The sequence below is a fragment of the Mus musculus genome, chromosome 4 (assembly GCF_000001635.26).
Source record: "Mus musculus strain C57BL/6J chromosome 4, GRCm38.p6 C57BL/6J".
Taxonomy (NCBI): Eukaryota; Metazoa; Chordata; class Mammalia; order Rodentia; family Muridae; genus Mus; species Mus musculus.
In genome coordinates this window covers 101,442,821-101,468,423 of record NC_000070.6, presented here as the reverse complement: position 1 = coordinate 101,468,423, position 25,603 = coordinate 101,442,821, and the positions used below count along the sequence as shown (strand labels likewise).

The following is a 25,603-nucleotide window of genomic DNA, read 5'->3' as shown; positions in this document are numbered from 1 at the left end:
GGTCTTTTCCATTCCGCCTCACCTGTCCCCCAGGCTGCTGAGGCGGCCTCCACCTGGCCAGTCATGCACTCAGACCCCCTCCCTGCACACCCTACTACTACATCTGCCTGGACTCCTCCTAGCAAACCTCAGCTCAAATATCAATTCTTCCTTAGCTAAGCGTTAGTTACTGCTATTCTCTCTCCCTCCCTCCCTCTTTTCTCTTCTCTTCTCTTCTCTTCTCTTCTCTTCTCTCTCTCTCCCCCCCCCTCCCTCCCTCCCTCCCTCCCCCTCTCTCTCTCTCTCTCAGTGAATGGGTTAGTTCTAATAGTTCTAATCACACATGTTCTCCAGACAGCTGGGGACATCAAGGGCAAAAGTCTATTTACTTTTGTATGCTTGGAATGTAATGAGGTTTGCTAAATCAATAGCTGGATGACAAGACACACTGCTCGGCTCAGCTCCCTTCGTCCACTTAGGCTACGCCATCTTGCAGTCATAGACTAACCCAGAGCCAACAAGATGGCTCAGCAGGCAAAAGTGCTTGCCATCAAACCTGATAACCCAAGTTTGACCCCTGGACCTACATGGGAAGAGAACAGACTTCCGGCTCTCCCTCTGATACAGGTACAACACAAATATTTTGAAAGCTAAATTAAACTTAGGTCTCCATGGCTTTTAAAACCCCAATTTTATTTTCAGATACTACTCGCCCATTATGGACTGGGTACATGTCTGCTCTCTGTTTCCCCCTTAAGAATCCATAGCATTGCCCATATCACTACAAGACCTCTGACTCTTCCAGTACCAGCTCTAAAGTGGCACAGTGTATCTACTCATTTTAATGCCCCCAGCAAGGCAATGAATGCCCCAGTATGCAGAAGCCCAGAGAGCAGGGATGTAAACTTCTCCCAGTGAGGGAGTGTGAGTATCTCGACCATATGACAACCTACCACACAGTCATCCTATCCAGATGGACTTTCCGATCCTGCCTGGACACGTGAGTTTAGAACTTGCTTTCAGTGGGTTTCAGCTATGGAAGGCCCCATAGATGAGGCGGCCATACCAGGGTTGGGAAAAGGGCTATGCCTTCATTCTCTCAGGTTTCTTCTGAAAGGGCACTTAGGAACTTCTTACAGCCCCAGTTCAGCAGACAACCTCGCAAAGGGCTCCGGGTTTAACAGGTAAAGGACGGGGCAAGCAGGGAACAGGAGGGCACAAGGACATAGCAACGATACAGTGGGAAAACAAACAGAACCCGAGGCATGTTTGCTTCACCATCATTACTTTGTGTAGGTTGTTACACTGTTTGCCTCTTTTTGCAGATTATCGACAACTGTGGATAACAGAAGAACTCCCAAGTGGTACAAATCAGAGAGAGCCTGTGAAGCTTTACAGGGTATAAACAGCAAAACAGAGAATAATGCATTTATGAAATTCCATCACATATTAAGCGGAAAAAACATTTATTTCTATCAAATTCAATACAAATCAATCTTCAAGCAAGGTAACAAAACAAAACAAAAATCAATGAATACAATGAATAGTTAGGATAGCAGATACAGAACAGACTCTGAACTAAGCACATATACCCAAATCAAGAGGAACACCAACTGTCACTGAAGAAAAGCTGACGTGCCAGCTCCAGGGAAACTTAAGCCAACACTGAGTTAAAGACTGGCTTGAACTTGGGGGATCACAGTGAAATGCCATCCTAGCTCAACGTCGTCCCCCAGAGATCGGTCCAGCTCAAAAAAACAAAATTCGCAAATTCAGTAGTACAAGTTCTCATAAGACTAGAGAAGCCTTGAGCTCTACCATTTCTTGCAGTCCACACAGAGCCTGGGGTTTTCAATTTTTCTTCCCTTTTCCCAAATCCCAGAGAGAAGGTGCGGTACTCCCTGCAAAGGTTTTAAACAGGAGCCTTTTATTAAAAGACACTGTGCTTCCTGTCTGTCACTAGAGGGAGTCAGGATGGAGTCCTGGGCAATGGCTTCCTGTCTCCCTCACACCCAACCACATAAAGAACAGTCAAACCAAGGAGTGCCCTGAGGCAGTTGATGGCATTTGTTCTGGCAAGAATTGTGCAGTTTGCCACACCAAAAATAAGGGTAACCGTTATGGTTAATTTTAATGTTTCAGTAGATGTCAGCTTTCATATGGCTTCCTGACGCCTAGAATTGAGGCAGATTGACCTGGTCTAAACCCAGCCTGCCTTAACGTCTTGTGTCTGGGAACTCCTTTTGCTTAGGCAAAGAGCATAAAAAGAAATAGCCTCACGCAGCCACTCTCCCTGAGGCCACAAGCAGACCTAAGCAGGCTCATGGCCCCAGGTTGCTTAGGTCAAGACAGACAAATAACATCCTGTAAAAGGCCAAGGGTTTCAGAAGCAGGAAAACCTGGGACTGAATCATAGCTTTAGTGTTTACTCATATGAAGAGCCTGGGCAAGACTTCATATCCTGGACTCTTGTTTATAGGAAATATTGGTTGTGCCTGGGAAGATTCACCACAATGCTTATAAAGGTCCGGAGAGTGCGCACTTTACTCAGAGGGCCTCCTTCATAGCACCTTTTTTGTCATAAATACTGGAGGAATAAACATGCAGCCTTTCCCATGAGGCCTGTGGGATGCAAGCTGAACGGGGAGTCCATGAATGTAAAGTCAGAACCTCAGAGAGCACCCAGACTCTTGGCCATGTGTCGCCTGAGAAGGCAAAGATGCTGCTTCCATTGCACCTTTGTCAAGACACGGTCAGTATTTATGACCATTTCCACAAAATCAGCCAAGCCTGCTGCAGAAAACACCTTTACACCCATAGACATGAAATCACCCAAGACTTTGGAAAAGATGTCTTTGCCCCTTGCTGCTCTTCTGAGCCTGGTGTCCCACTGGGGCTACCGTAGTCTACTGAGCTTGAACTGCATAGAGAAACAGCAGTGTGCAGGCAAGGAGCTGCTCACACCCTATTGTTCTCCCCAGACTCCACAAGAGGGGAAGAAAAGTTTGAAGTTTTCCTACCTCTCTTGAATTACCCTGAATCCCTTTAACTCCCTACTTCCCTTGGTTCCTGGGAATAATCTCAGGGTTTCCCACTCCCGACCTGCCCCTCCAGGAAGCCTGGGCTTTTATCACCCAACCCCTACCAAGTGACATCCAGATGTAAGCTTCCAAGGTGCTCTGCATCACGACACTGCCCAGATGGTCACCTGCCCCGTGCAGCTGCACTCTGGAAGCTTACTTCTCTGTACTGAGAACACGAGTGGGAATGCTGGCCTGCATCTCCACTAAGGCAGCCGCAGAACATGCACATGAAAAAAACGACTGAGAGGAACCATGGGAGTCCAGGTAGTACAGGAAGGCAGACAGACTCAGGAGCACAGAACACACGACACCTTCAGAATGGAATAATGTCTCAATCCACTAAAGTGCTAAGCCCACCCCATACCCTGACCCCACACAGACTATGAGATGTCACACTAAGTCACCACCAGTAATAAAAGACCACCTCCTGGGGACAGGCAGGTGCAGGACACCTTTTTAAGGCAGTGGGAAGAAATTTCCCTGTTCTTCCCAGAAAAGAATAAAAATTGTAACAAGGTGGCCAGCAAGTCTGAGATCCAGGAAGGAAAGTCTTCACAAATGCTTTCTTGACACACAATGACTGATAAGACCTTAGTATCTTCATTTCTGGACTTTATGACCACCTATAGACTGCATCTTTGGAATAGGAAGAAAACAAACAAAAGGACTCTGCATCCCCACAACAGTAAAGCTGTCTTACTCAGTGCAGGTGCTGTGTATAGCTAGTGCAAGATGCTCCAAGCCTCAGAGGCTTGCTCCCTTTTCTGACCTCTCGCCGTCTGGTTAGTCACTCACAGAAGAAAAACACTGACAGCGTTAATATTTAGCAGCATGTTCAATATTCATCTTTTCTTGCACCCAACCATCTCATTAGTCCAGTGATTTCCATACAATTACTACTACTTCTACATAGAAGATACAATCACCCCACTTTTCCATAAGTAAGCATTTCCCTTGTTTTTTGAGAACCCTGAAGACTTTGGGGGGATCTTTTTTTAAACAATAAAAGGTACAGAGTGGGCTCAAGATAGAGCAGCTGTTTAACCAAGTAAGCCTTCTACCTGGATCAGTGCCTAGGAAGAAGGAAAAGACTGAACCCAGTCACCTACTTCTCAGTTTGTATAAAGGAAATTCGAGGGGTAAATGCAGAAGCCATCATGAGACTGAATAGCCTGAGAAGGGAGCAAGCAGACGAGAAGATTCAGACAACAGAAACGAGGATGTCTGAGAGCCAGGGAGAGACAGTCATTGGAGAAAAGCAACCACCGAGTGCAATTAGCGTCAACTTGTCAGAGCATATGGCAATGGACAAGCCAGGACCACAGCCCTTCAAGTGCTCAGGCATACAGCGCTGTGGTTTCATAGCCTGTGGAAGGTGGGATAAACCAAAGAGCCCACCACTGCATGCAAAAAGGCTCTGATAGCTAGCACGTGGCTCAACACTGGTGGAGATCCAGTCTATACTCGTTCCTGTGAAGGGCGTGATGCACCCGCAGAGCCCCTTTCAAAGGCAGAGGAGGGTTTCCTTCCTCCTGAATTCCTTCTACCTACTAGAGTTTCCTCATTACTTCATCACTGAAACTAGAAAAGATGCTGCAAGCTATCTCAGCTGGCTTCTAACTGGGCCAGGTCACCAAGACGACACGTGTGATCGAGTGGGCGACCACGTCTTCTTGGTTCTTCCCATGGCAGGCTCAGTAGGCTTCTTTGGATTGAATAGGTGTGATCTTGTTGGAGAAAAGTGTGTAAACATAAGGCCAGATTCTGTTAGTCTCCGTCCCAGAAAACTGGTGGAGCACTCCACGGCTCCTAAAAGACAAGCCAAATAAACACATTTAGGTTGCTTAACATCGCATCAGGATAGGCAAAGATCCAAGGTCAAAAGCGGGTACCATCTCCTAGGCTATTTATAATTTTCCAGCCAAGCCTAGTCTATCTGAATCACTTATTTATACAAATGAATATCAAAATATCTGAGCCGATTAAATAGGAAAACAAGGGTCTGGAGCTGTGATGGGACACCTGGATAACATTCATGGAACCTCAATTATCAACTGCCAACCCCACCCACCAAAGGAGAGAAGTCTGGACAATTTTACAGATAGATAACTAGACTTAGGTCCTCATGTTCTACTAGTTCCGGAATAAGCACAACAGACTTTACCTCCTATATACCTCTCCACCACTTCGTCTACCTTCTGGGAGGAACGAGCCTTTACACTTAGCCTTGGTCCAGTGCTCTTCCCATCACCAAGCTCTTTCTTATGAATATACTGAGACACACACATACTCACTTGTACAGTTCGATGACTGGTTTTGCCGCATCCTTGTACCGTCTTAGCCTGGCAGCAACTGCTTCAGGTTTATCATCTTCCTGTTGGACAAGTGGCTCACCAGTGATGTCATCAATCCCCTAAATTACCAGAAAAGCCAATTAACGTGGTCAACCGTTACTGGGCATTGCCAAGGTCTTTCTGGTTCCCATGTGATCAAAGTGAACTCCAACCACATATGCAATGGGCCTTGGGCTTCTTGTGACCCCATGTCCTGAAAAGGCATTAAATCTTAACTATTCACATACTTATAAATACATCCCACAAATGATATTTAAGATTTATTTATTTTATGTGCATTGGTGTTTTGCTTGCATGTGTGCCTGTATAATGGAGTCAGAACCTCTGGAGCTGGAGAAAGTTGTGAGCTGCTATGTGCTGGGAATTGAGCCCTGCAAATTGACCGGAGTCCTCCATACCTGCGTGGTGGCACCCACACGTGTGCACATTCATATGTACAAACAAATAACTGTAATGTAAGGACAACAACAAAACTCTAGTTCAGTCTCTGAAATTAATGACATGTCCTAAGGTCAAAATAGCCATGATACTAATATCTAGGACCATCAGAGACAAGCATTCTAATGTCAGCAGAGGCAGAAGCAGGTGTTTCTGTCTGTGAGTTCAAGGCCAACCTGATCTATATAGTTCCAGACAAGTCAGGCTATATAAACAGATCTCCTTTCCCATACTTTCAATCCTCTAGGAAGCATGGCTGCCTGCCAAGCACAGCAGCAGCATCGGAACTCTGCTCCCTACCCCACAGCTGTCCTCTCTGGGGAAAGCTGCAGACATGAATCTGGCAAAGACAGCCTAGGGAAGAACTCTGGGGTCTCACTGAAATCCTGCTGCAGCTGGGGGCTTTGGGATTCACACTGATATTTCATAATAATAAACACCATTATCACAGGCGCTGTGTTGGTGTGAAAGGAGAGGAGAGGCAGTGCCTGACCTGAGAGCCACAGTGCTTAGCACTCACTTTGGAGTATCAGCAAACACAGCACCGTTTCCAGAAGTAGAGTGGCTCTAGGGCAGCAGCTTCACTCTGTCCTGGGAAGACACCAATGGCTGGTAGAACAGGCTATTCACTTCCACATGTAATGGTAATTATATGTTCTTTCAGGGGGAGCCAGCCTTTGGAATGTAGCATGCCAGTAAGAAGAGCTTTTTGGGTATTGTAAGAATCGATCAGCTTCTGTGAGATAGGTTTCTGCTTTCCTGACTGGATTTTCAAACTCCTTTCTTCTCTCCCTATTGGTTTTCCTATCACTGTACCTTGGGTTACACTTGAGCGGCACGCTCCTGCTCACCCAGCCACTCAGAAGGCTAGGACCAGTCTAGCCAACACAGTGAAACCAAGAACGAATGAAAGATTGAATGAACTAACAGATCAATTAAGAGAAAGAAAGAAAAAAAAAAAAAAGGGACACATCACACATGAACTGACATCATTAAGGGCATTATTGGCACAACAGCAACCAGCAGGGGTGACACCAGCTTAGGTCCCTGCAATCATTTACTGCTTCACCTATACTCAAGGTACCACGTCACCTACTCCAGTCCAAGAGCCACCAACTGGGCTCCTGCATTAGTTCAGTCAGTCATCAGACAGCCAGAGGGAGAACCTAACAAGACGCTGGTCAGAAGTAGTCTGAGCAGGCACGGGGCGCACACCCATAATCCCAGGCATTTGGGAGACCAAAGCTAGAGCACTGTGAGTCTGAGTTGGGCACCTACAGCAGGGAGTGGGGTGGAGGTCCACTTCAATGGTAGGATTCTTGAGGAATGTACACAAGGCCCAGGGATTCTGAACCCCAGTACTGAAGAGCAGAGACAACACCATGTTTGTCCTTTCTCCCAACTCTGTAATCGAAGATCCTGCAGCTATTGCCCAGGTCTTACAAAGTCTTATAGCTGAACACTAGTTTTTATTTGTTTTGGTCACTCTAATCCCTGAAACCACACACTTTTTTCACTTGCTCGGGCCATCTTCACAACAGTTGCCGAACAGAAATGTAAACTTTAGTCCTTTTTAAACTGTACACTGTCATTTGGCTTTAAAAGGGGTCTTCCCAGCATTCTGAGTCTGAGGACTAATCAGATAGAGGTCTGTCTCAATCAATCAATCAATCAATCAATGATCACCTACAGTTTAATGAAATAACAAGGAGAGCGACACTTTTCCCAGGTCACCAGCAATGCCCTGTCTTGTTAAGCTTTCTAGTCCTAGCTTTCTCCACTATGGTGGCTACTGAATGTAAACTCTTTTCCTATGCTGTTTGGCCAATGCTTTTTTATGCCCCCCACCTCCAGACACCTCATACTCCTGTCCTCTATCCAGCATGGTGTATCTTACCTGCACTTGAGGTGGGTTGAAGTCCAGGTTATAGACCCTCCCGCTAGAAGGGTGAATCCACCGTCGGCTCAGACGATCTTTAAGTGTCTCAAAAGGAATATTCAAACTGATTACTAGGTCCACATCACAGATTCCGTCCAGGGCTTCTGCCTGTACTAATGTCCTCGGGAATCCTAAGGGCCAAACAAACAAACAGAAAAATCAACTGTAAGTCTGGGAATAATGAAATCTATATAGTCCAAAAGGATTTAATAGGGACTCTGTAACTACCTCTGTATACTCTTTTATAGCCCAGCTTCTATGCTTGGTCTAAGGAGTCACATGATCAAAACAGACTGCACTGAACTGAAAAACCACTAACCCAGCCTGTTAACCACTCCCCTTGTGTTGTTGGGCAAGCTGTATTGTCCCTATTTTCTCTTCTGCTCAAGAGAGAGTACAGACTCCTTTCTGGGTCCCTATAGCTCTTATAGCCTGTTATTTATTCTCCAGTTACCACAAGTAAATATAGGCCTTGAAATCCTGAATCAATAGACACCTTTACCTACACTTTATGTAACATGTAACCTAAGAAATCCATATGGTACACTTGAAATATGTCAGGAGCAAACACTCATGCTTCCATTATTTGGGAGGCTACATCAGGAGAGTTGTGAATTCCAGGCCATCTTGGGAAATAAGTGAGACCCTGTCTCAAAAAGAAAAAGAAAGGGAAGAAAAGAAAAAGGAAGGTTAGCCTAAAAGATTTAAGCCTGAGTGAATGTTGTATCATACACCATTAATCCCAGCACTGGAAGGAGGAGGTTTGTTTGTTAGCCTGGTCTATATAGCAAGTTCCAGGCCAGTCAGGGCTACAAGTTAAGCCTGATTTCAAAAGTAGCTAGTCCTTCAGAAACTATCTGGTTGCTGCAAAATTTACAGGTCTGTCCAGTTTTCTAAATGTGGAAAAATGACAAGATATAGATCTGAGCTCATATGCACTGCCACTTTCTTCTTCAATAATAAGGTATAAGGAGGAGACTCAGTCACAGAAGCTGAAGTGGGACAGGGAGCCTTGGCTTGCCAAGCTCACACCCACTCATTATAGAAACCATGGTTAGAAGCGACAGGCCTTGAACAGTGTTGTCAGGGTAGGTGCAGCATCCTAAAGCCCTGAACATAGTCTGAGCCTCTGAAGATATCTGAGCTGTTTTCGTAGGTCCTGAAGAACAGGCTGCCACTTTGATCATGAGGCTTTGAAAAGTTGGCAGTGCCGTTTAACGACTTTCAAGATTTTAAAAAATATGCTTCTTAGCCTCAGCTTTAGGCCCAGCTGAAGTCTTAAGGCCTGGATCCCAAGAGTGGTGGGTGGTGTACTCCTCAGGCTGGGTTGAGCACAAGTCATTCCGATGTAATTCTAGCACTGTAGGCTGCCAAGCACACTGCCAGGGAAAGTATGGTGAGCCGGCCCTTTAGCCACTGCTGGCACACATATTTTTGAAATGAACACACTGGCAGGAGTACTGTATAAAGGCCTATCAATCAAGAACATCTATATGAATGAGCTATCATACAGACTGAAGGGAGATGTTAAAGAAACGTAGGCATTTTGCTTTTCTGACCTATACAGCTAGTCTCCATTATCTGTTGATCCAAGTTCCCTTTTAGAGGTTTATCCTTGAAATTGAGTGGGATTCAAGTTCTTGGAACAATGATTGAACCGTTAGGATATCTGCTCATGAAAAGAATTCCTCATATAAATTCCAGGTTAAAACATGATCTATGAAAATCTTTGAATAAACAAACCCACGTCTAAGTCAAAGGAGTCATTTCTGGGGACATGGAGAGAGGCTCAGCAAGAGGGGGGATAGAAGACTCTGGATTCCAACCTCAGCCCTTGCATGTGCGCATGTGCATACACATAAGGGAGGGGGAGACAGCAGGAAGGAGAAAGATGGAGAGAGAGAGACAGAAAATATGAATCTGACTGTAGAGGCTACTACTCATCACAACGGTGACCCAAGACAGACTGCCAACCCAGAGTGGTACTTATCCCACTAAACTAGGTTGCTGACAGCCCCTGAGACCTGGGTAAGTGCCCAGAACACAGGGAGATGCCGCCTGGGTAGGGATGCTGAAAGTGGGTTGGATGCACATGCACATTTGGTCAACAGGTGGCAGCATTTACAACTTCTCCACTAATAAGAGATTTTTACAACTGGAAGTTGACCCTGTAATCAACATTTGGGAGGAGCTGAGACAGGAGGACTGCTGTGAATTTTAGGCTAGTGTGACTACAGAATAAAGGCCAGTTTCAGAGATAGTATCAGGGAGAGGGAGAGAGAATTATTGGTAAATGAGTATCCTGAAGAACAGGGTGGCAGTATGCTAGTTACCTACTGTATGGTTAAATATCCCAGCAGAGTGAAGACCAAACTCAATACCCACCAGTCTTAGTCAGGGTTTCTATTCCTGCACAAACATCATGACCAAGAAGCAAGTTGGGGAGGAAAGGGTTTATTCAGCTTACACTTCCATACCACTGTGCATCACTGAAGGAAGTCAGGACTAGAACTCAAGCAGGTCAGGAAGCAGGAGCTGATGCAGAGGCCATGGAGGGATGGGACTTACTGGCTTGCTTCCCCTGGCTTGCTCAGCCTGCTTTCTTATAGAACCCAAGACTACCTGCCCAGGGATGGCACCACCCACAAGGGGCCCTTCTACCCTTGATCACTAATTGAGAAAATGCCTTACAGCTGGATCTCATGGAGGCATTTGGCCAACTGAAGCTCCTTTCTCCTGATAATTCCAGCCTTACAGGAATTGTCTACCTTATCCTTCCACACCCATCACCACATGGCCATTAATCCAATCTAGAAAGCATGCTGTCGCCTAGTTCATTCAGCCTCGAGGTGGAAAGCCGAAACCTTTCTGAATCCACCACACTGCGCCACTAACCGCAGCATCAGCAGGTCTGCCGCAGATCCTCAAGGATTTCTGATGTACAGTGAGAAGTGGCTTCATCTGGTCCTCTGAACCACCACACGAGTCTGAGGAGAGCGACTCGAGGGGAGGCCTCAGCAAAGCTGTGCTCGGAGCAGGGCAATGGAAGCAGGGTGCATCTGGCTTTCTAATTTGGAGAGCATTCACCGGGAGGTGCAGAGTCAGAGTCAGCTGCCCCACGCTCACGAAGAACAGGCCCTCTGCTTAGCTAAGTGAATGTAACCTTGCAGCTCTGTAAGGCAACAGCCTCACATGTCTGCCCCAGTTGGCACCTTGTGAGAAGCCACTTCCTGCCTATGGTCACTTCTGACCATTCCGACTGTGGGTGTCCAGTTAAAAGATAAGATGCGGCTCCTGGTCATGAGCCACAGGGAGTAGCTATGGCTGGAGGCAGGTGGCATTCACCCAGGCATCCCCAGTGAGGGAGTGTGTACCAGCCCAGAGTCCTTAGTAGCAAAGGAAAAGGAATTGTAACGAGCATGCATCTCATAGGCCCTGCTCTCTGCCCGTATGCGACTGTTCCTTGTTTCCCCGTACATGGTTCTAACCTCTGAATCCATCTCATTCCACCTTCACTAAGACAATGAAGAGAGTAAGTGGCATCTTGGTAAGAGCTGTGGCCTCTATGTCCCCTTCTGTACCAGGTGCTCTAGAGCTCCTCACCCCTTGGACACTCACTGCAGTGTCCTGGGTTCTCTAGACAGTGGTTCTCAACCCTTGGGTCACAACCCCTTCGGCAGCTGCATAGCAGATATTTATAGTACGATTCATAACAGTAGCAAAATAACAGGAAGAAAGTATCAACAAAATAATTTTATGGCTGGGGTCACCACAGCACGAGGAATTGTGTTAAAGTGTCACAGCATTAGGAAGGTTGAGACCCACTGCTCTAGAACATGATGTAAATGAAATACGAGAGATGTGTAACAAGGGGCCCCGCCCGTAAGAGCTTATGAGTTAGTGATGATGAACTGACAGACATGATCCAGGCTTTCAAAATTCAAAAATTGTGAGCTAGACAGGGTAGCACAAACCTGTTCCCAGCACATAGGAGGGTCCTGGTTCACTTTTTAAAGCAACTTAGTGCAAAAGTAACTTTAACAACTTAGGGTGGAAAGCGTTATTTGGCTGACATGTTCCCGTAAGAGTCCATTCCTGAGAGAAGTCAGACAAGATCTCAAGCAGATACACAGGCAAGAACCATGGAGTGCTGCTTACTGGCTTGCTCCCAGGCCCACACTCAGCTGTCTTTCTTACACTTCCCAGGACTACTTGCCCAAGAATGGGACCGCCCACAGCGGGCCGGGCCCTCCCCCACATCGATCAACAACCAAGAGGATGCCCACACAGACACCCCCACTGGCCATCACTCAGTTGAGATCCCCTCCTCTCAGGAATGTCTAGGTTTGTGCTGATAACAAGCACACAGACGCAGGAGGCTCAGGGTTCTATGTCGTGAAGCCGGCCTGGTTATGAGACCCTGTTTCAAAATACCAAAAGTCTAAGTCTGACTCTTCAAAGTGACCTTAGCGAATAAAGGGAAACTCTTGGGAGAACGTCTACACCGAGCTCTCCTGAGGTCTTCCAGGAAGGGCTCTTCCAATCTACTCCTTGGTCTTCTACTTATTTGCGTGAGATATTCTGTATATGTCTTGCTGGTGTGCACTTATGTGCATCGCACACATGGCTAATGCCTGCAGAGGCTGTACGAGGTCTAGGATACCCTGGTGTCATAGATGGTTGGGAGCTGTCTTGAGAGTGTGGGATCCTCAGTTCTCAAGAACTGAGCCATCATCTATCTGGCCCCACTGCTTCTTAAGGCACAGCATTCCCATACTGTACCTCCTCCCCTGTGAGGGAAGAGGCCCCTTGTGTGGAAGCAGGAGCTACCACCTGCGAAGCCGTATGTAAGAATTCTCTTTGTTCTCTGTGCATAGACAAATTGGGGGGAAACTGGGACCACTGTATCTCAACACAAAGGGACCCAAAGGATTTCACCACAGGTCCATTCAGGTCTGCACTAAGGAAAATAGCTGGACAAGCACCCTGTGAGGGCTCAGCCACTGGTTAAAGGTGAGGTCTTTCTGAAATGGACAATGTTTATTCAGAAGCCATGTGGAGTACTATGGTAAACCCTGACAATCCAGCTATGAACACAGTGTCTGCCTACTGGAGAGAAGGGAGCAAGGGCACTGAGAAATCAAGTATGCAACAAACACGGTGTCATGTAATTCTGACATAAGAATGAACCAGACATGATGCTCGTCCTAGAACCCCAGGAGGTACAAGATCAGGAGTTTAAAGCCATCCTTGGCTACATTAGGGAATCAAAAGCCAGTCTGGGCTACATGAGGCTGTCTCAAAAAACTCCAAGAGAAAAGAATGCCACAGCACAAGTGATATTGATATTAATAACAGTAACATATGCCTAGGATTTGGCCATGTCTACTAGTAGCCTTGTTAGGAAGTGCATGACAGGACACAGGAAATGCAGAGACCTTCTGAATGTCTAGAACAAGCCTGATTTTTAAATGTTAAGCACACAGACCCGTATCAGCTACTGGGAAGGCTGGGAAGGCAGGGCAGTGGAGGCTGGCCTAGGCAACTAGACGAGTGCCCGGGATAGAGCGTGCGGATGAGCACTTCCCCCGCATCACGTGGACTGACTGGGATGGAGATGTCTGTAATCCCAGCGCTCAAGAGGTAGAAGCAGGATTAGCCAGTCTCTACTGTCTAGGGAATTGGAAGCCATCCTAGGATACAGGAGGGCCTATCTCAAGGGGGTTAGGTGGATCCAAGCCAGGTATCAAAATGTGATTTTATGTCCCCATTGGCTGTAACTCACCAATTACTGCTATTTAGAAAACCATTAGCCGGTTTCAATGGAACTAGACACCATGTGAAGCTCTGGGCTTTCCCTTAGCACACTACTTAAATGGAAATAAGATGATTTCTCAAGAATATCAAGATATTTAATGACCTTGTTAGAAAGTAGAATCTTGGGGACCAAAGAGACGGTTCCACAGTTGAGAGCACTTGTTCTTCCTAGGATCAGAGTTCAGTTCCTAGTGCCCACGTTAGATGGCACATCACTGACTTCCTCGGGTACATGCTCATAGGTGGCAGACACTTAAACATATACATAAATTTAAGAAATAAATTTAAAAACTTAAAAGGTAGAATCAAACAGGTCTTGGCTTGATCATACCTTTAGTATCAGCACTCAGAAAGCAGGGGCAAGCAGATCTAAGTTTGAGGCCAGCCTGGTCTACAGACTCAGTTCCAGGCCAGCCAGGGCTGCCCAGAGAAACCCTCTCTTGAAAAAAATAACATACACACCCCCCAAAAATGTGATTGATTTTAATAACCAAACTGAAAGATTTACCCATCTGGGGATAGTATCATGGCTACCTGGCTATAAAAATAACCATGAGGGTGGGCAACCAAGCCCAATAGCATTATCTGGTCACCATGATTTGCATGAGAAAGGTTCCCCAAAGATTCAAGTGTTTGAACACTTGGTCCCAAACTGGCAGTTTTTTGGGGGAGGTTATAGAACTTTAGGAGGCAGAGCCTTGTGGCAGTTAGCCTGTTCCCAGGGACAGCCTTTGAGACTTACCCTCCTCTCCCTCCCTCACCTACATGCAGATGAAATGTGATCAGCTGGCCTCCAGCTTCCCCGCCATGACATGCCTTCCTCACCATGATGAGCTCGGTCAATTTGGAACTGAAAGCTAAAATAAACCCCTTCTTCCTTAACTTGCTCTTGATCATGGCATTTTATCACGGCAACAGAAAACAAATACCACTAATCCCTCAGGAAAACCAAACACACAGGAGACAACTCTATCAAGTTCTACATGCTAAGTACAAAAAAGAAAATATATATATATATATAGAAAAAGGAATACAAAAAAAATATGACCTAAACTTTAAAGAGATGGTTTCACCATGTATCCCAGGATGGCCTGGAACTTGCCGTGTATGACCTCATAGAGATCTACCTGCCTCTGCACCAAGGGCAGAGGATATGAAATGTGCATCATCACACTGGCGTAACCATGTTCGTTTAAGTGCCGTTAGGGACAGAAAAACTGTCAAACAACTTGCACTGTATTCTGATCCTCTAGGAGTGTGACAGAGACTATTCTAACACAAGCCTATTTATCCCCTGAACACGATGTCACCTCATCTAACAAGTTGGCATCACCTTCCACCCCTGCTATGTCGGAGAGCTTAAGTATGCTTCTAACACTTATGTGTGTGTGTGCACATGTGTTCTTGCATGTTCACACTCCAGTGCTCCCACACATGTCCGTGGGAGTTCCAGGGACTACAATGAAGTCACCAAGGTCTGAGTGGCAAACATGGTCATCTGTATCACTGGAACTCTCTCTGTCATAGCCCTCCTAAACCCATTGCTTTCTCCTTCACTGTCAAGTGCAAAATCAACTACATACCGACTTCATATACTTCAGAAACATGCAGAACCATCTTATGGAACACATGGTGGGGTAGCACTCATACAATTTTTCTATTTTACCTTCCAGCAACTCCTCAGTCACCTAAACGGGTCTATCAAGCACCCAGAGTCACACACAATCACAAGGGCAGCGGGAGAAGCTCCGAGCATTCCCTACAAGGTGTGATGGAACAGTGAGGGTACTGCTCGTTCCCAGTAGACATCTGCTGTGCAGTGGGGAGCAGCTCTCCTCAGAGGTCAGCCTGGAAAAGGAATTAGAAAATGCAGAGAGAGAGAGAGAGAGCGATGGCAAACCCAGTCTAACCAACTGAAAACAACGCCGCAAATGCACTGTGAAAGCCTCAGCCCAAGGACCCCTGGTCCAGTGTCTGGACGCGCATCTCCTTCCGAGGGCTAGGTGGGTGGGCAGGCGGCAGGCACACCAGGATGCCTCAGGTCTGAGATCACCCTCCAGGAAAACAAGCATGCCAGGCAAGACTGCAAATGCAAATAGCCTGGCTTTAGCAGCAAAGTGACTACAAACAAATAAACAGAAATCCCTTCAGAAAGACCCAGTGAGCTGGTACTCACAACGCAATACAGCCCCCTTAATACGATTCCAGCTTCTTAAAATGTGAGTCTCAACCCATATGTAACTGATTGTGGGGCTGCAAAAAAAAAAAAAAAAAAAGTTTCTGAATTCAAAATCAAGTGTCTAAGGAATCCAAGCAAGCAATGGTGACCTTGCTGCAGTCTTGCAGTCTTTACACAGAGGAGGCCACTGTGCTCAAGGCAGATGATGGCAGGCGTATGGCTACTGGAATTGGGATTCAGTCTCCCTCAGCTATATAGTGTGTTTTAGGACAGCCTAAGCTCCATGAGACCCTGGATCAAATGTGGAAGGAGAGGGAGAAAGATAGTTTCATATTCCTAAGGCTGGCACAGAACTGACCGTCTGTCAAGTGTGCCACCAAAACCAGCTGCAGTGTTTCGGTTCTTATAAGAACCGTAATGATGCTGTGCGTGGTGTGACATGTCTTTAATCCTAGCACTCAGTGGGCAGAGGCAGGAGGATCTCTGTGAGTTAGATAGAGGCCAGCCTGGTAGAGAGAGCTCCAACACTACATAGTCCCTGTCTCATGAATGAACAGTTGATTATTACCAGCAAGTGTTGTCTGTAAGCCTATTTTAGAATGTTATATTGCAGTTACTTATTTGGGGGAGGAGGCAGAAATGGGTATGTATGCCTGTGATGGTCAGAGGACAACTTACAGGACTGAGTTCTGCTCTCCACCACTAACTCCAAGGGGTCAAACTCCAGTAGTTAGCTTTTGTATCAGGAACATTAGCTTGATGAATAATCACTCTCACAAGCATTGTGTACCTATTTTATATACTTATATGCCAAAGGCAACATAAAATCAAGCAAAATGGTGCCAGTGAAAACTGTCTACAAAACCTTCAAGTTATCTTTATCTTGAATCAAAAAGCTTAAAAATTATTTTCCAAAATGCAAGGATGCTATTTTTCCCCCCCAGGAAAACTAATGCTATGATTTGGATATGAGCTGTGCACATCCCCCAACGATCTATGTGCTGAGACTTAGTTACCAGCGAGACAATGCTTGGGATTACGTGACCTTTCTAGAGATGGAGGGTGGTGAACCTTTCTTGGAAAGGATTAACATGGTCCTGGAGGATTCTAGCTAATTCCCATGAAATGTGCACAGCATCAAGGAACAAGGCACCCTACCCACTCTGGCTTCCTGAATCACAACAGGAAGCACTTGTGTGTGTGCCCTTACTAAGACGCAGCCTACCATGATAAGATGCAGTCAATGGGACGCTCGCTATGCTGCTGTCTGACCTTGTGGTTTGAGTAATAGCTGTTCTCCACACCCCGGGCATTGAAACACTTGGTCCCCAGCTGGTGATGCTGCTTGGGAAGGTGACAGATATATAGGATGCCTAGGCACACTTCCAGTTTGCTGTCTTGCTCTGTGTCTGACATTGTAGGGGTGATCTTTCTGCTTCCTGCCCCAGCTGCCTGCTGCCATGTCTTCCCTGGTATTATGGACTCTAAAGCCCTAGCACAAACTAACTCATTCTTCCAAGAACTGCTTTTGGTTGTGGTATCTCACCACAGCAACAGGAAAGTAACTAACACAACCTCTACAACGTCAAACTAAATACAACTTTTTGTTTATTCACTACTCTACTTAGTGTTAGAGCAATGAAAGCTGACCAATGCACCAAATTAAAATATTTTGAAAATCTACCATGGTGGCTCACATCTGTAATCCCAGCATTTGGGGGCGGGGCGCTAAGGAAGACGATTACTGTGAGAGTGAAGTCATCTGAGCTATTTAAGGAGACTCTACCTCAAAAAGAGAACAAAATAAAATAGGTGTTTCCCATCTAAGTGCTGTGGAAGCAGACAGAGATGAACATTTTAACAAGGATGGAGCCGGCCCAGTCGGAGCACACAGCATCTCTCTGACCGACTTGCTGTTCCCTTGGCTCGCATCCACAGCACTGACTTCCACCCACGGTTAGCAGGATGCTTCTCCAAAGCCATATGGACCGAGACGATGAGTCATCTGTCATGCAGGATCCCTTCTAAGACAGGCCTTTGCACATCCAATCACCTCTAGCACACTCAACAGGCGCATCCTCCGCGGAGCACAAGCATGTGCCTGTGACATAAGGCTTCTAAAGCAGAAGGTGGGGACCGGGAGGTCCTTACACCCTCACTGTGCCAAATGGACAGGCTCCAGAGCTTTGAAGAAAAATCAAAACTGAAAATGTCCAGATGGGCTTTCCGGAAGAGAGACGGGGGGTGAGAGGGGGGAGACTAAGTCAGTTGGGAGACTGACGCACTTCACTAAGAACAGTCCTGTGATGTAAAAGACGGAGAACAGCTAAGAAACGCAAGCGAGGAAGGACATAACCCAGCCCATACGTGCCTCTGCAACTCAGCTAGACCACATTTTTTCAAGCTATTTTTGAACTTCATACTTCATGTAGTAACCTAAATATTCAGGCCCTATACACCAGCCGACGAATACCAGCAAAACCTCATTTACTTAAGCATTGCTCTCCTAAGCATTTTCATCCAGTCAGTCGGTTCATCCTAAACTCCTTCCTACGCCATCCTCCGCCATGAGTCAAATGCACAAACAGGTAAGGTGAGTGATCTACCTAAGGATGCACAGCCAGGAGCAGTCTGGCTGTCCGCAATACCCATTAGCCACCTCTTCTAAGGAGTTTAATAAGCGAATGATCTCTTAAAAGTACACAAATTTTATTTTACACGGCACGAGGCCTTAACTTAAGCACGTTTAAAGGAATTACTGACAGGTATTAGCAAAATCAGAGGTCATTTCTAATACACAAAAAAATATTTGGGAAATGAATAGTGGTCACACTTAGAACGCCAATTTGGGGAAGGGGGTCATTCAACTGTGACCCCTGCATGTAACTTGTTGGGCAAACTGTGCCAACTAATCATAGTGGGACGACTGTTACACGGGTAGTAACCAACTGCTTTCTGATTGGATTTGAGGTCCAATCTACAGAGGGAATTCACATCTAATACTGTAACCTTGTTCAACAGCCCAGTGGAAAAGCGATTGCTGCTGCTTTGCTAAGGGGACATGATGTGCCTGACAAACTGACTTCTAAATATTTACGTTTACGACCACAGATTAGTACTGGCATCCGGTCTGGTCAAAGACGCTTCTGTTTGCCATGGGTGACTGTTTAAGGAGAAGCTGTTAACTGTTCAAAGTGCTAAGGATAAGTGGCTCTTCAGTGTTCATCCCTAAACAGGACATCTGTGTTACCAACCCACCCACACTCACAACCTCACACACCAAGGTTCAGAAAACACCACGGAAAAGCGGGTAGGTGCTGGCTATTTATGGAAACTTGACACAAGCCAGATCACCTGAATTGAAGAAGGAACCTCAATTGAGAAACTGCCTCCATTAAGATTGGGCTTTAGGCAAGCAAGCCTGTGGATCATTTTCTTAATTAGTGATTGATGTCAGAGGGCCCAGCCCACTGAGGATGGTACCACTCCTGGGCTGATGGTCCTAGATGCTACAAGAAGGCAGACCAAGCATGGCCTCTGCATCAGCTCCTGCCTTCAGGTTGCTAGCCTGCCTGCCTTCTATGATGAACTGTGACGTGGAAATGTAAGGAAATAAACCCTTTCCTCCCCAAGATGCCTTTGGTCATGGTGTTTGAGATCACAGTGGAAATCCTAACTGAAATAGGGGGAGGAGCCTAAGAGCTAGGCATGGCACGGCCTTTGCACTTTTGACCTGCCTAGACCGGGCCCATCGGCGTTCTGTCCTGGGGAGGATCACAGGCTCTGCCCCTCTCTGAGGCAGTTATACAGACTGCTCCAGAAGGAAGAGACATTTTCCTCAGTGGAGCAGCTGGTGGTTAAGTTGCCCTCACCCATGCTCCTTAATGGAACGCACCCGGGCACATACAAAAGAGTTGGGAAGCGGGGGTGGGGGTGGAGAGGGTCAGCTGGAGTGGGACAACAGACGAAGAGTAAATATGATCAAAACATTTATGTACAAAAGTCCATAACGAAACTCTTAAAGGTATTTTAAGTCTTTCTCCATTAAAATGCTTCCCTTGGCTGTTTGGTCAGTGACACAGAAGTTGAGTAATGCCGGGCGGTGGCGTGGACACCTTTAATCCCAGCACTGGGAAGCAGAGGCAGGCAGATTTCTGATCTCAAGGCCAGCCTGGTCTACAAAGAGTTCCAAGACAGCCAGGGCTACACAGAGAAACCCTGTCTTGAAAAAAAACAAAAAAAAAAAAACAAAAAAAAAAAAGTTGAACAACACGCACACACACAAAAAAAAGGACTTCCTTTGTCTTTTTTGAATCCCACTGCACTGACTCTGTATTTACCCAATCCCCCTCCCCTCAAATGCATATTTTTTTTAATCCACACATTTTTCACCAGGGGCATGTCCATTATATTTTATGTGTGTGAATGTGTCCTCTTGCATGTTCACATGTATACCATGTACATGCCTGGTGCCCAGGAAGGCCAGAAAGGACTGGAACACCTAGAATCGGAGTTGGATTCATGTGAGCTACCGTGCTTCGCAGTGAACCTGCAAGACCAGCAACTGCTAACCACTGGGCCATCTGTCCAGAGCCAACTCACCTTTTTAAAAAATACTAATCCAACTCTTTCATCAGTAAAAGGTTGTGTCCTTGAGGGAAAAAAAATGTTTTCTCTTATAAATTTGCAGCTTTTTAAAAAACATTTCTTTACACAGATTTCTACTTTGCTGAGATAGATAAACCTTAAAACAAGAAACAAACTTTTAAACTATTTGCCAAAAATGGGGTCCTTGAAGACACAGCCCTGGCAGAAATTCAGAATGGAATGGCTGGATCATAAATATGCAGCGCACTACACTGTCCCACCAAGGCCCCACTCTGTTATCAGTGGCCTAGTATGTATTATAGTCCAGGCTGACTTACAGCTTGCTGTAATTCCCTGCCTCAGCCCCTCAAGTGCAGAGATAAGATGCATGCCCTCCACCGAGGCTACCATTTTTATAACCATTTCCTATGTAGTCAATATAGACTTTTTTAGACACCCTATCTCTGTTGATCTCTGGAAAAACAAGATAACTCAATTGCAATGCCAATGATGAAGAAGCCTCCTAGTTTAACATGGTATACCCAGTGTGAGTTCATCCCCGAATTGTGAACCAAGGCAATGACAGGCCTCCCTTGGTCAAAGCTTTCACAGTAAGGGTCAGCAGATAGAAAACTAAGAGGCTCCACGGTGCCAAATTATCATATTAAATCAATGATAGGGTTGGGGAAAGGAACAGCTAATAAACTGTAAAAACATTATGAGAGCAACCAAGGGTGGCCAAGTCCAGCCTGCCCATCACCCACTCACCATCTAACAGCCAGTGCTGGGCACTCCGAGTCTCCAGTTCTGACATCATTAGGCGTGTGATCACGTGATCTGGAACCAAAAGACCTTTTTCTAGGTACTGTTTTGCCACGTCACCAACTTCTGTTAAAGAGAGGAAAAAGAAACACTCAAGAAGGCTTCAAAGATGACTGCATTGGCACAAGCCTATAATTCCAGCACTGAGATGGAGTGAGGACGACCAGAAGTCCAATTAGCAAGCTGTAGGCTAAACTGGGCTACATGAGATCTGTTTTCCAAAATATGAGAGGAAAAGAATTTAATACACTCTTGGCAGTTTAGCCTTCTGGTTCATCATCCATGGCACAGTAACAAAGTTTGGATTGCCGCAGACCCTCTTGGTCCCTGTGTCTGCGTGGAACTGATTACTTGACACGGGTGGGCAAAGCGTGGATGAATGACAAACAGACACACACAGGAGAGGTCGTGCGGAATCTGAGTGTAATTTTCGAATCGAGCATCAGACTTTTTATGCAGAGGACAATAAGGAAGTTGGGTGGACAAATTCGCAAGGTACAATTGAGGTAACCATAAAACAGAGGAATGCAAACACAAAAGGTCTAATGGGAACCACCTGGGATAGAATTCATTGATAACAGCTGGGATCAACAAGGGCTCCACCTAAGATTCACTAATCTTAGAAGCCAGGGTCAAGGGCTTCGTGCCCTTGCCATAGTTCCTATTTTAGTCTCTTGTATAGTCCACCTTCCCCTTAGGCCATTGTAAATACGTTCGTATGGGTGTAACTTCGCTATAGTTCTATTCTGGTTTCTCCTTTGGTCTGAAACTTCCTTCTTCCTTAGTGATGGTAAATTCCTGTGTAAGGGAATGACTTAGCTTTTATAATCTTACTGAATTCCAAGCCCTTGATCTTGGTCAAGGACATTCTAGGACTGTTGGAACACTGGCAGAAGGCTTTAGCCATGTCAGAATTCAATTTTAAAAAGCACTTATAATAGGAAAATACTGAAAGAGAGCACGTGGATCCATACACTAGACTAACGTGGTAATAGAACGCGGGAATGAAAAATTAATGTATGGGTAGAGAACACTAGACTCCAGGAGGAGAGCTTCCTTGAAACTCTTTTGCGTCATGAGTGACTTTTAAGCCTTTTGGCTTGTCCAGCTGACTTGACAGGAGAGCGTAGCATTGGATGAAGGTAACTATTATAGTGCTTTATTTAATATTGGTTTTTACTATGAGGCATTGCTTTTAAACGCCTAGGAGATTATAAAAAGCAACTCTTTGAGATATCACAAGCACAAATACAAGAAAAGGAATGGTTAAGATTGAAATAAGGAGGGAGGTGGGACACAAAAGGCTTAGAAGCACTGGAGGTCACCAGGACAATGGACAATGACGAGAACAGGGCCGGAAGACTGGAGAAGGCTCAACCATTCCCGTGGAGACCTGCTGGGTTGCCTAAGACCCTGAGCTGTTATCTCATATCCCACATAACATCTCACTCAAAGGATCCAGTCACTGAGAATGACCAGAACAAGTGGCCAGCTATAAGGCCAACAGGTGTGTTGATCCTAGCAGTGCTGGGGGTGAGCCCAGAGGCTCACATACAGACAAGTGCAAGATCACTGAGCATCTTACACACCTGGCCATCCACAGGCCCAGAGGAAAGAAGTGAGAAGACACTTTGTGTGATGGGGGCACTCAGCATACATGAGAATCCTCAAGACTCACAGGTGGAAGGCACACCCATAAGACAGGGGGCTACATACGGAGGGCATGGCCTTTAAAGTAGCTTTAGAAAGGTCACCCCCAAACCCAAGACCAGTTACTTAGATTGGGGGGCCTGGTACCGACTCAAAATGTAGTCATGGCACTCCATGGAAAGCAAAAGACTTCAGTGGCATAGCAGAGCATTAACTAAGCAGGTGGATGTCACAGAGCAAGGCAGTGACACTGAAGCAGAATGGCATGGCACAAGCAAAGGAGGCTGATGGGGTCCCAGGCTTGATGCAGGAAGCAGAAGCACAGGAAGATGCCCTTCATCTGTCCCTTGAGAGTGTCCCTTGGCTTGATTCAAAGCAAGCTTAAAATAACCCCAGGGAAGGCACTCACCCCACTATGTGACTGAGAGAAGGGTTCAAGTGCAGCATAGGGCCCCAAAGATTTCAGGCAGCTGTGGCCCCCACCCCTGCAGGATGACAGCAACATGTCCACTGTCCTGACATGACATAGCTCTCAACCTCTACCTGCCACGAAGACCCACAGCCATCAGGATTAGCCCATGAAGAAAGTCCTCTAGAACAGAGCACCTTGTCATAAAACAGGTCACCCCCAAAACTGGCTCGTACTTGCCCTGGCCAGGTTACTTAGAAGAAAAAGTCCCCATTTAAAAAACTAATGCCAGCATGTTTTATTATCCAAATTCCCAAGAAGTCCAAAGATTGAATACACACACTATTACATTCATTCATTCATTCATTCATTCTCTCCTTCCCTTCCTCCCTCCCTTTCTCTCCTTCCCTCCCTCCCTCCACACAGGGGAGGGTGATGCCAGATAGAAATGGGGTATCTCTAAGTTACACAGAGTGGCCTCTATCTTGAAATCCATGTGCTCCAGCCTCCTATGTGTCAGGATTACAAACGTGTTCCACTTTTCTGGCTAAAATTTTAAACTGATATCTACAGAGCTTCAGCCAACTGGGTCATCGTTCCAAAATTCATGCTTCTGAGTTCTGTTAGCTCACATTTGTTTGAGGTTTTACAGTTGTGCACATTCATGGAAGCAACTAGTAGATTGCTGTGGTCAAATATGCCAGCCAGCCAGCTGCAAATGGGCAGCTTGCAGAGCCCATTGTGAGCATCTGTAAAATGAAAAGAAAATGCCTCTTTCTAGGGAAGGTGCTGCGTAGGGACACTTGGTACTGTCTAGGACCGGATATGGTTGCTGGTCTTGTGGCTGTGATTCCACTAAGAACTCACTGATCTGGGATGTGCTAGATGCCGGACCCTGCACCAGGGACCACTTGGCCTGACTCAAAGCTTAAAGCTTTCAACAGCAAAATGTAACAGCAATTTCTACCATTGGGGAAAAAAAAAAAGTCAGTAATTACTGGAATTAAATTACAAAGACCAGATGTAGTAGCACACACCTTTAACCCTAATACTTGTGAGTCAAAATTAGAATGCTACAAGTTCAAGTTCAAGGTCAGCCTGGTACAGAGTGGGGGTTCCAGGCTACCTAAGGCTACCTGTCTCAAAAAGACTGGCAAGATGGTGCCACCAGTAAAACCACTAAGCCTGACAACCTGAGAGATGCCCAGGATCTATACAGTGGAGAGAACAGATTCCCTCATGGTGTCCTCTGGCCTCCCACATGCAGGAGGGCATGTACCATGCCACCACCACCCCGACACACTAGGTGGTGTGACTTGGGGAGATTTAGGCGATAGAGCCTTGTTGACGGAGTGATGTCACAGGGGATGGGCATTACACGTACAAAGGCTTGCCTGCCTGCTTCCTTCCAGTCTGCTCTCTGCTCTGGGCCTGTGATTGAGGATGTCAGTTCTCAGCCCCACCCCACCCCCCCACCCCCCCACCCCACCCCACCCCACCCCACCCCCGTTCCTGCTACCACGCCCATGGCTTACTGCCAAGCCTTCCTGCCATGGACTCTTATCTCAATGGAACTATAAGCTACAATAAACTCTTCCTCCTATAAGCTGCCTTGGTCATGACGTTTATCACAGCAATAGAAAAGTAATACAATGCCCACCTGCCTTATATTGACAAAATCCTAATATAAGGAAGGTGTATGTTTTTCTTCTTAAAGAATCTGACCAGTTATACAAAAGTTGAAAGCAGACAAAATTATTTTAACAATGGGTTACATATTACAACACTATATGGGAAATTAAGGCTATAAGATATAGGGCAGTGGCTGTCAAGAGGAGGATGGGAAGCAGGTATTTTAAAGGTACTATTTTTTACCAGTAATGTTCTATATCTTGGGCTAGATAATAACACCCCCTCCTCCCTCCCTCCCTCCCTCCCTCCCTCCCTCTCTCTCTCTCTCTCTCTCTCTCTCTCTCTCTCTCTCTCTCTCTCTGTGTGTGTGTGTGTGTGTGTGTGTGTGATCTGCCTGTCTGTCTGCCTCTTTGTTCTGACTGAGAACAAACTGGATTCAGAGGATAAGCTAGTCAAATGTCCACCATACAGCAACTTCCTGTGATGCCTAGCTGGATCACTAAAGACAAACATTCTGTACCCATTCAATGCCGCTGAAGAAAGATCCTGGCAAGGGACCAATTCCTTCTCAAGGCTGCACACCCTGTAAGCACCAAATGCAATGTGAAAGGGACAAAACTAGAAGAAACTAGGCTCCCCTTAGTAGCATCCCCTCTGCAAATTCTGATAACAAAACATGGTAGTTCCAACACGCACAGGCTTAAGAGGCCTGAT

General features: G+C 46.1%; 1 protein-coding gene across 6 annotated transcripts in view; it reads right to left on the bottom strand.

Moving 5' to 3' along the window:
* Positions 1–652: 652 nt before the first annotated feature.
* The window catches only part of Ak4 (adenylate kinase 4), a 51,294-nt gene continuing 26,343 nt past the window's right edge, over positions 653–25,603 (bottom strand). For 4 of the 6 annotated variants that reach the window (NM_001177602.1, NM_001177605.1, NM_001177604.1 and 1 more), the window contains 4 exons: positions 21,145–21,264; positions 7,752–7,924; positions 5,357–5,475; positions 653–4,871 (listed from right to left, as the gene is read on the bottom strand). In NM_001177602.1, coding sequence (NP_001171073.1) covers positions 4,757–4,871; positions 5,357–5,475; positions 7,752–7,924; positions 21,145–21,264 — 527 coding nt within the window. In that variant the 3' untranslated portion in view covers positions 653–4,756. The remainder of the gene's footprint in view (positions 4,872–5,356; positions 5,476–7,751; positions 7,925–21,144; positions 21,265–25,603) is intronic. The other 2 variants (XM_006502685.3, XM_017319923.2) reach the window with 2 other exon arrangements.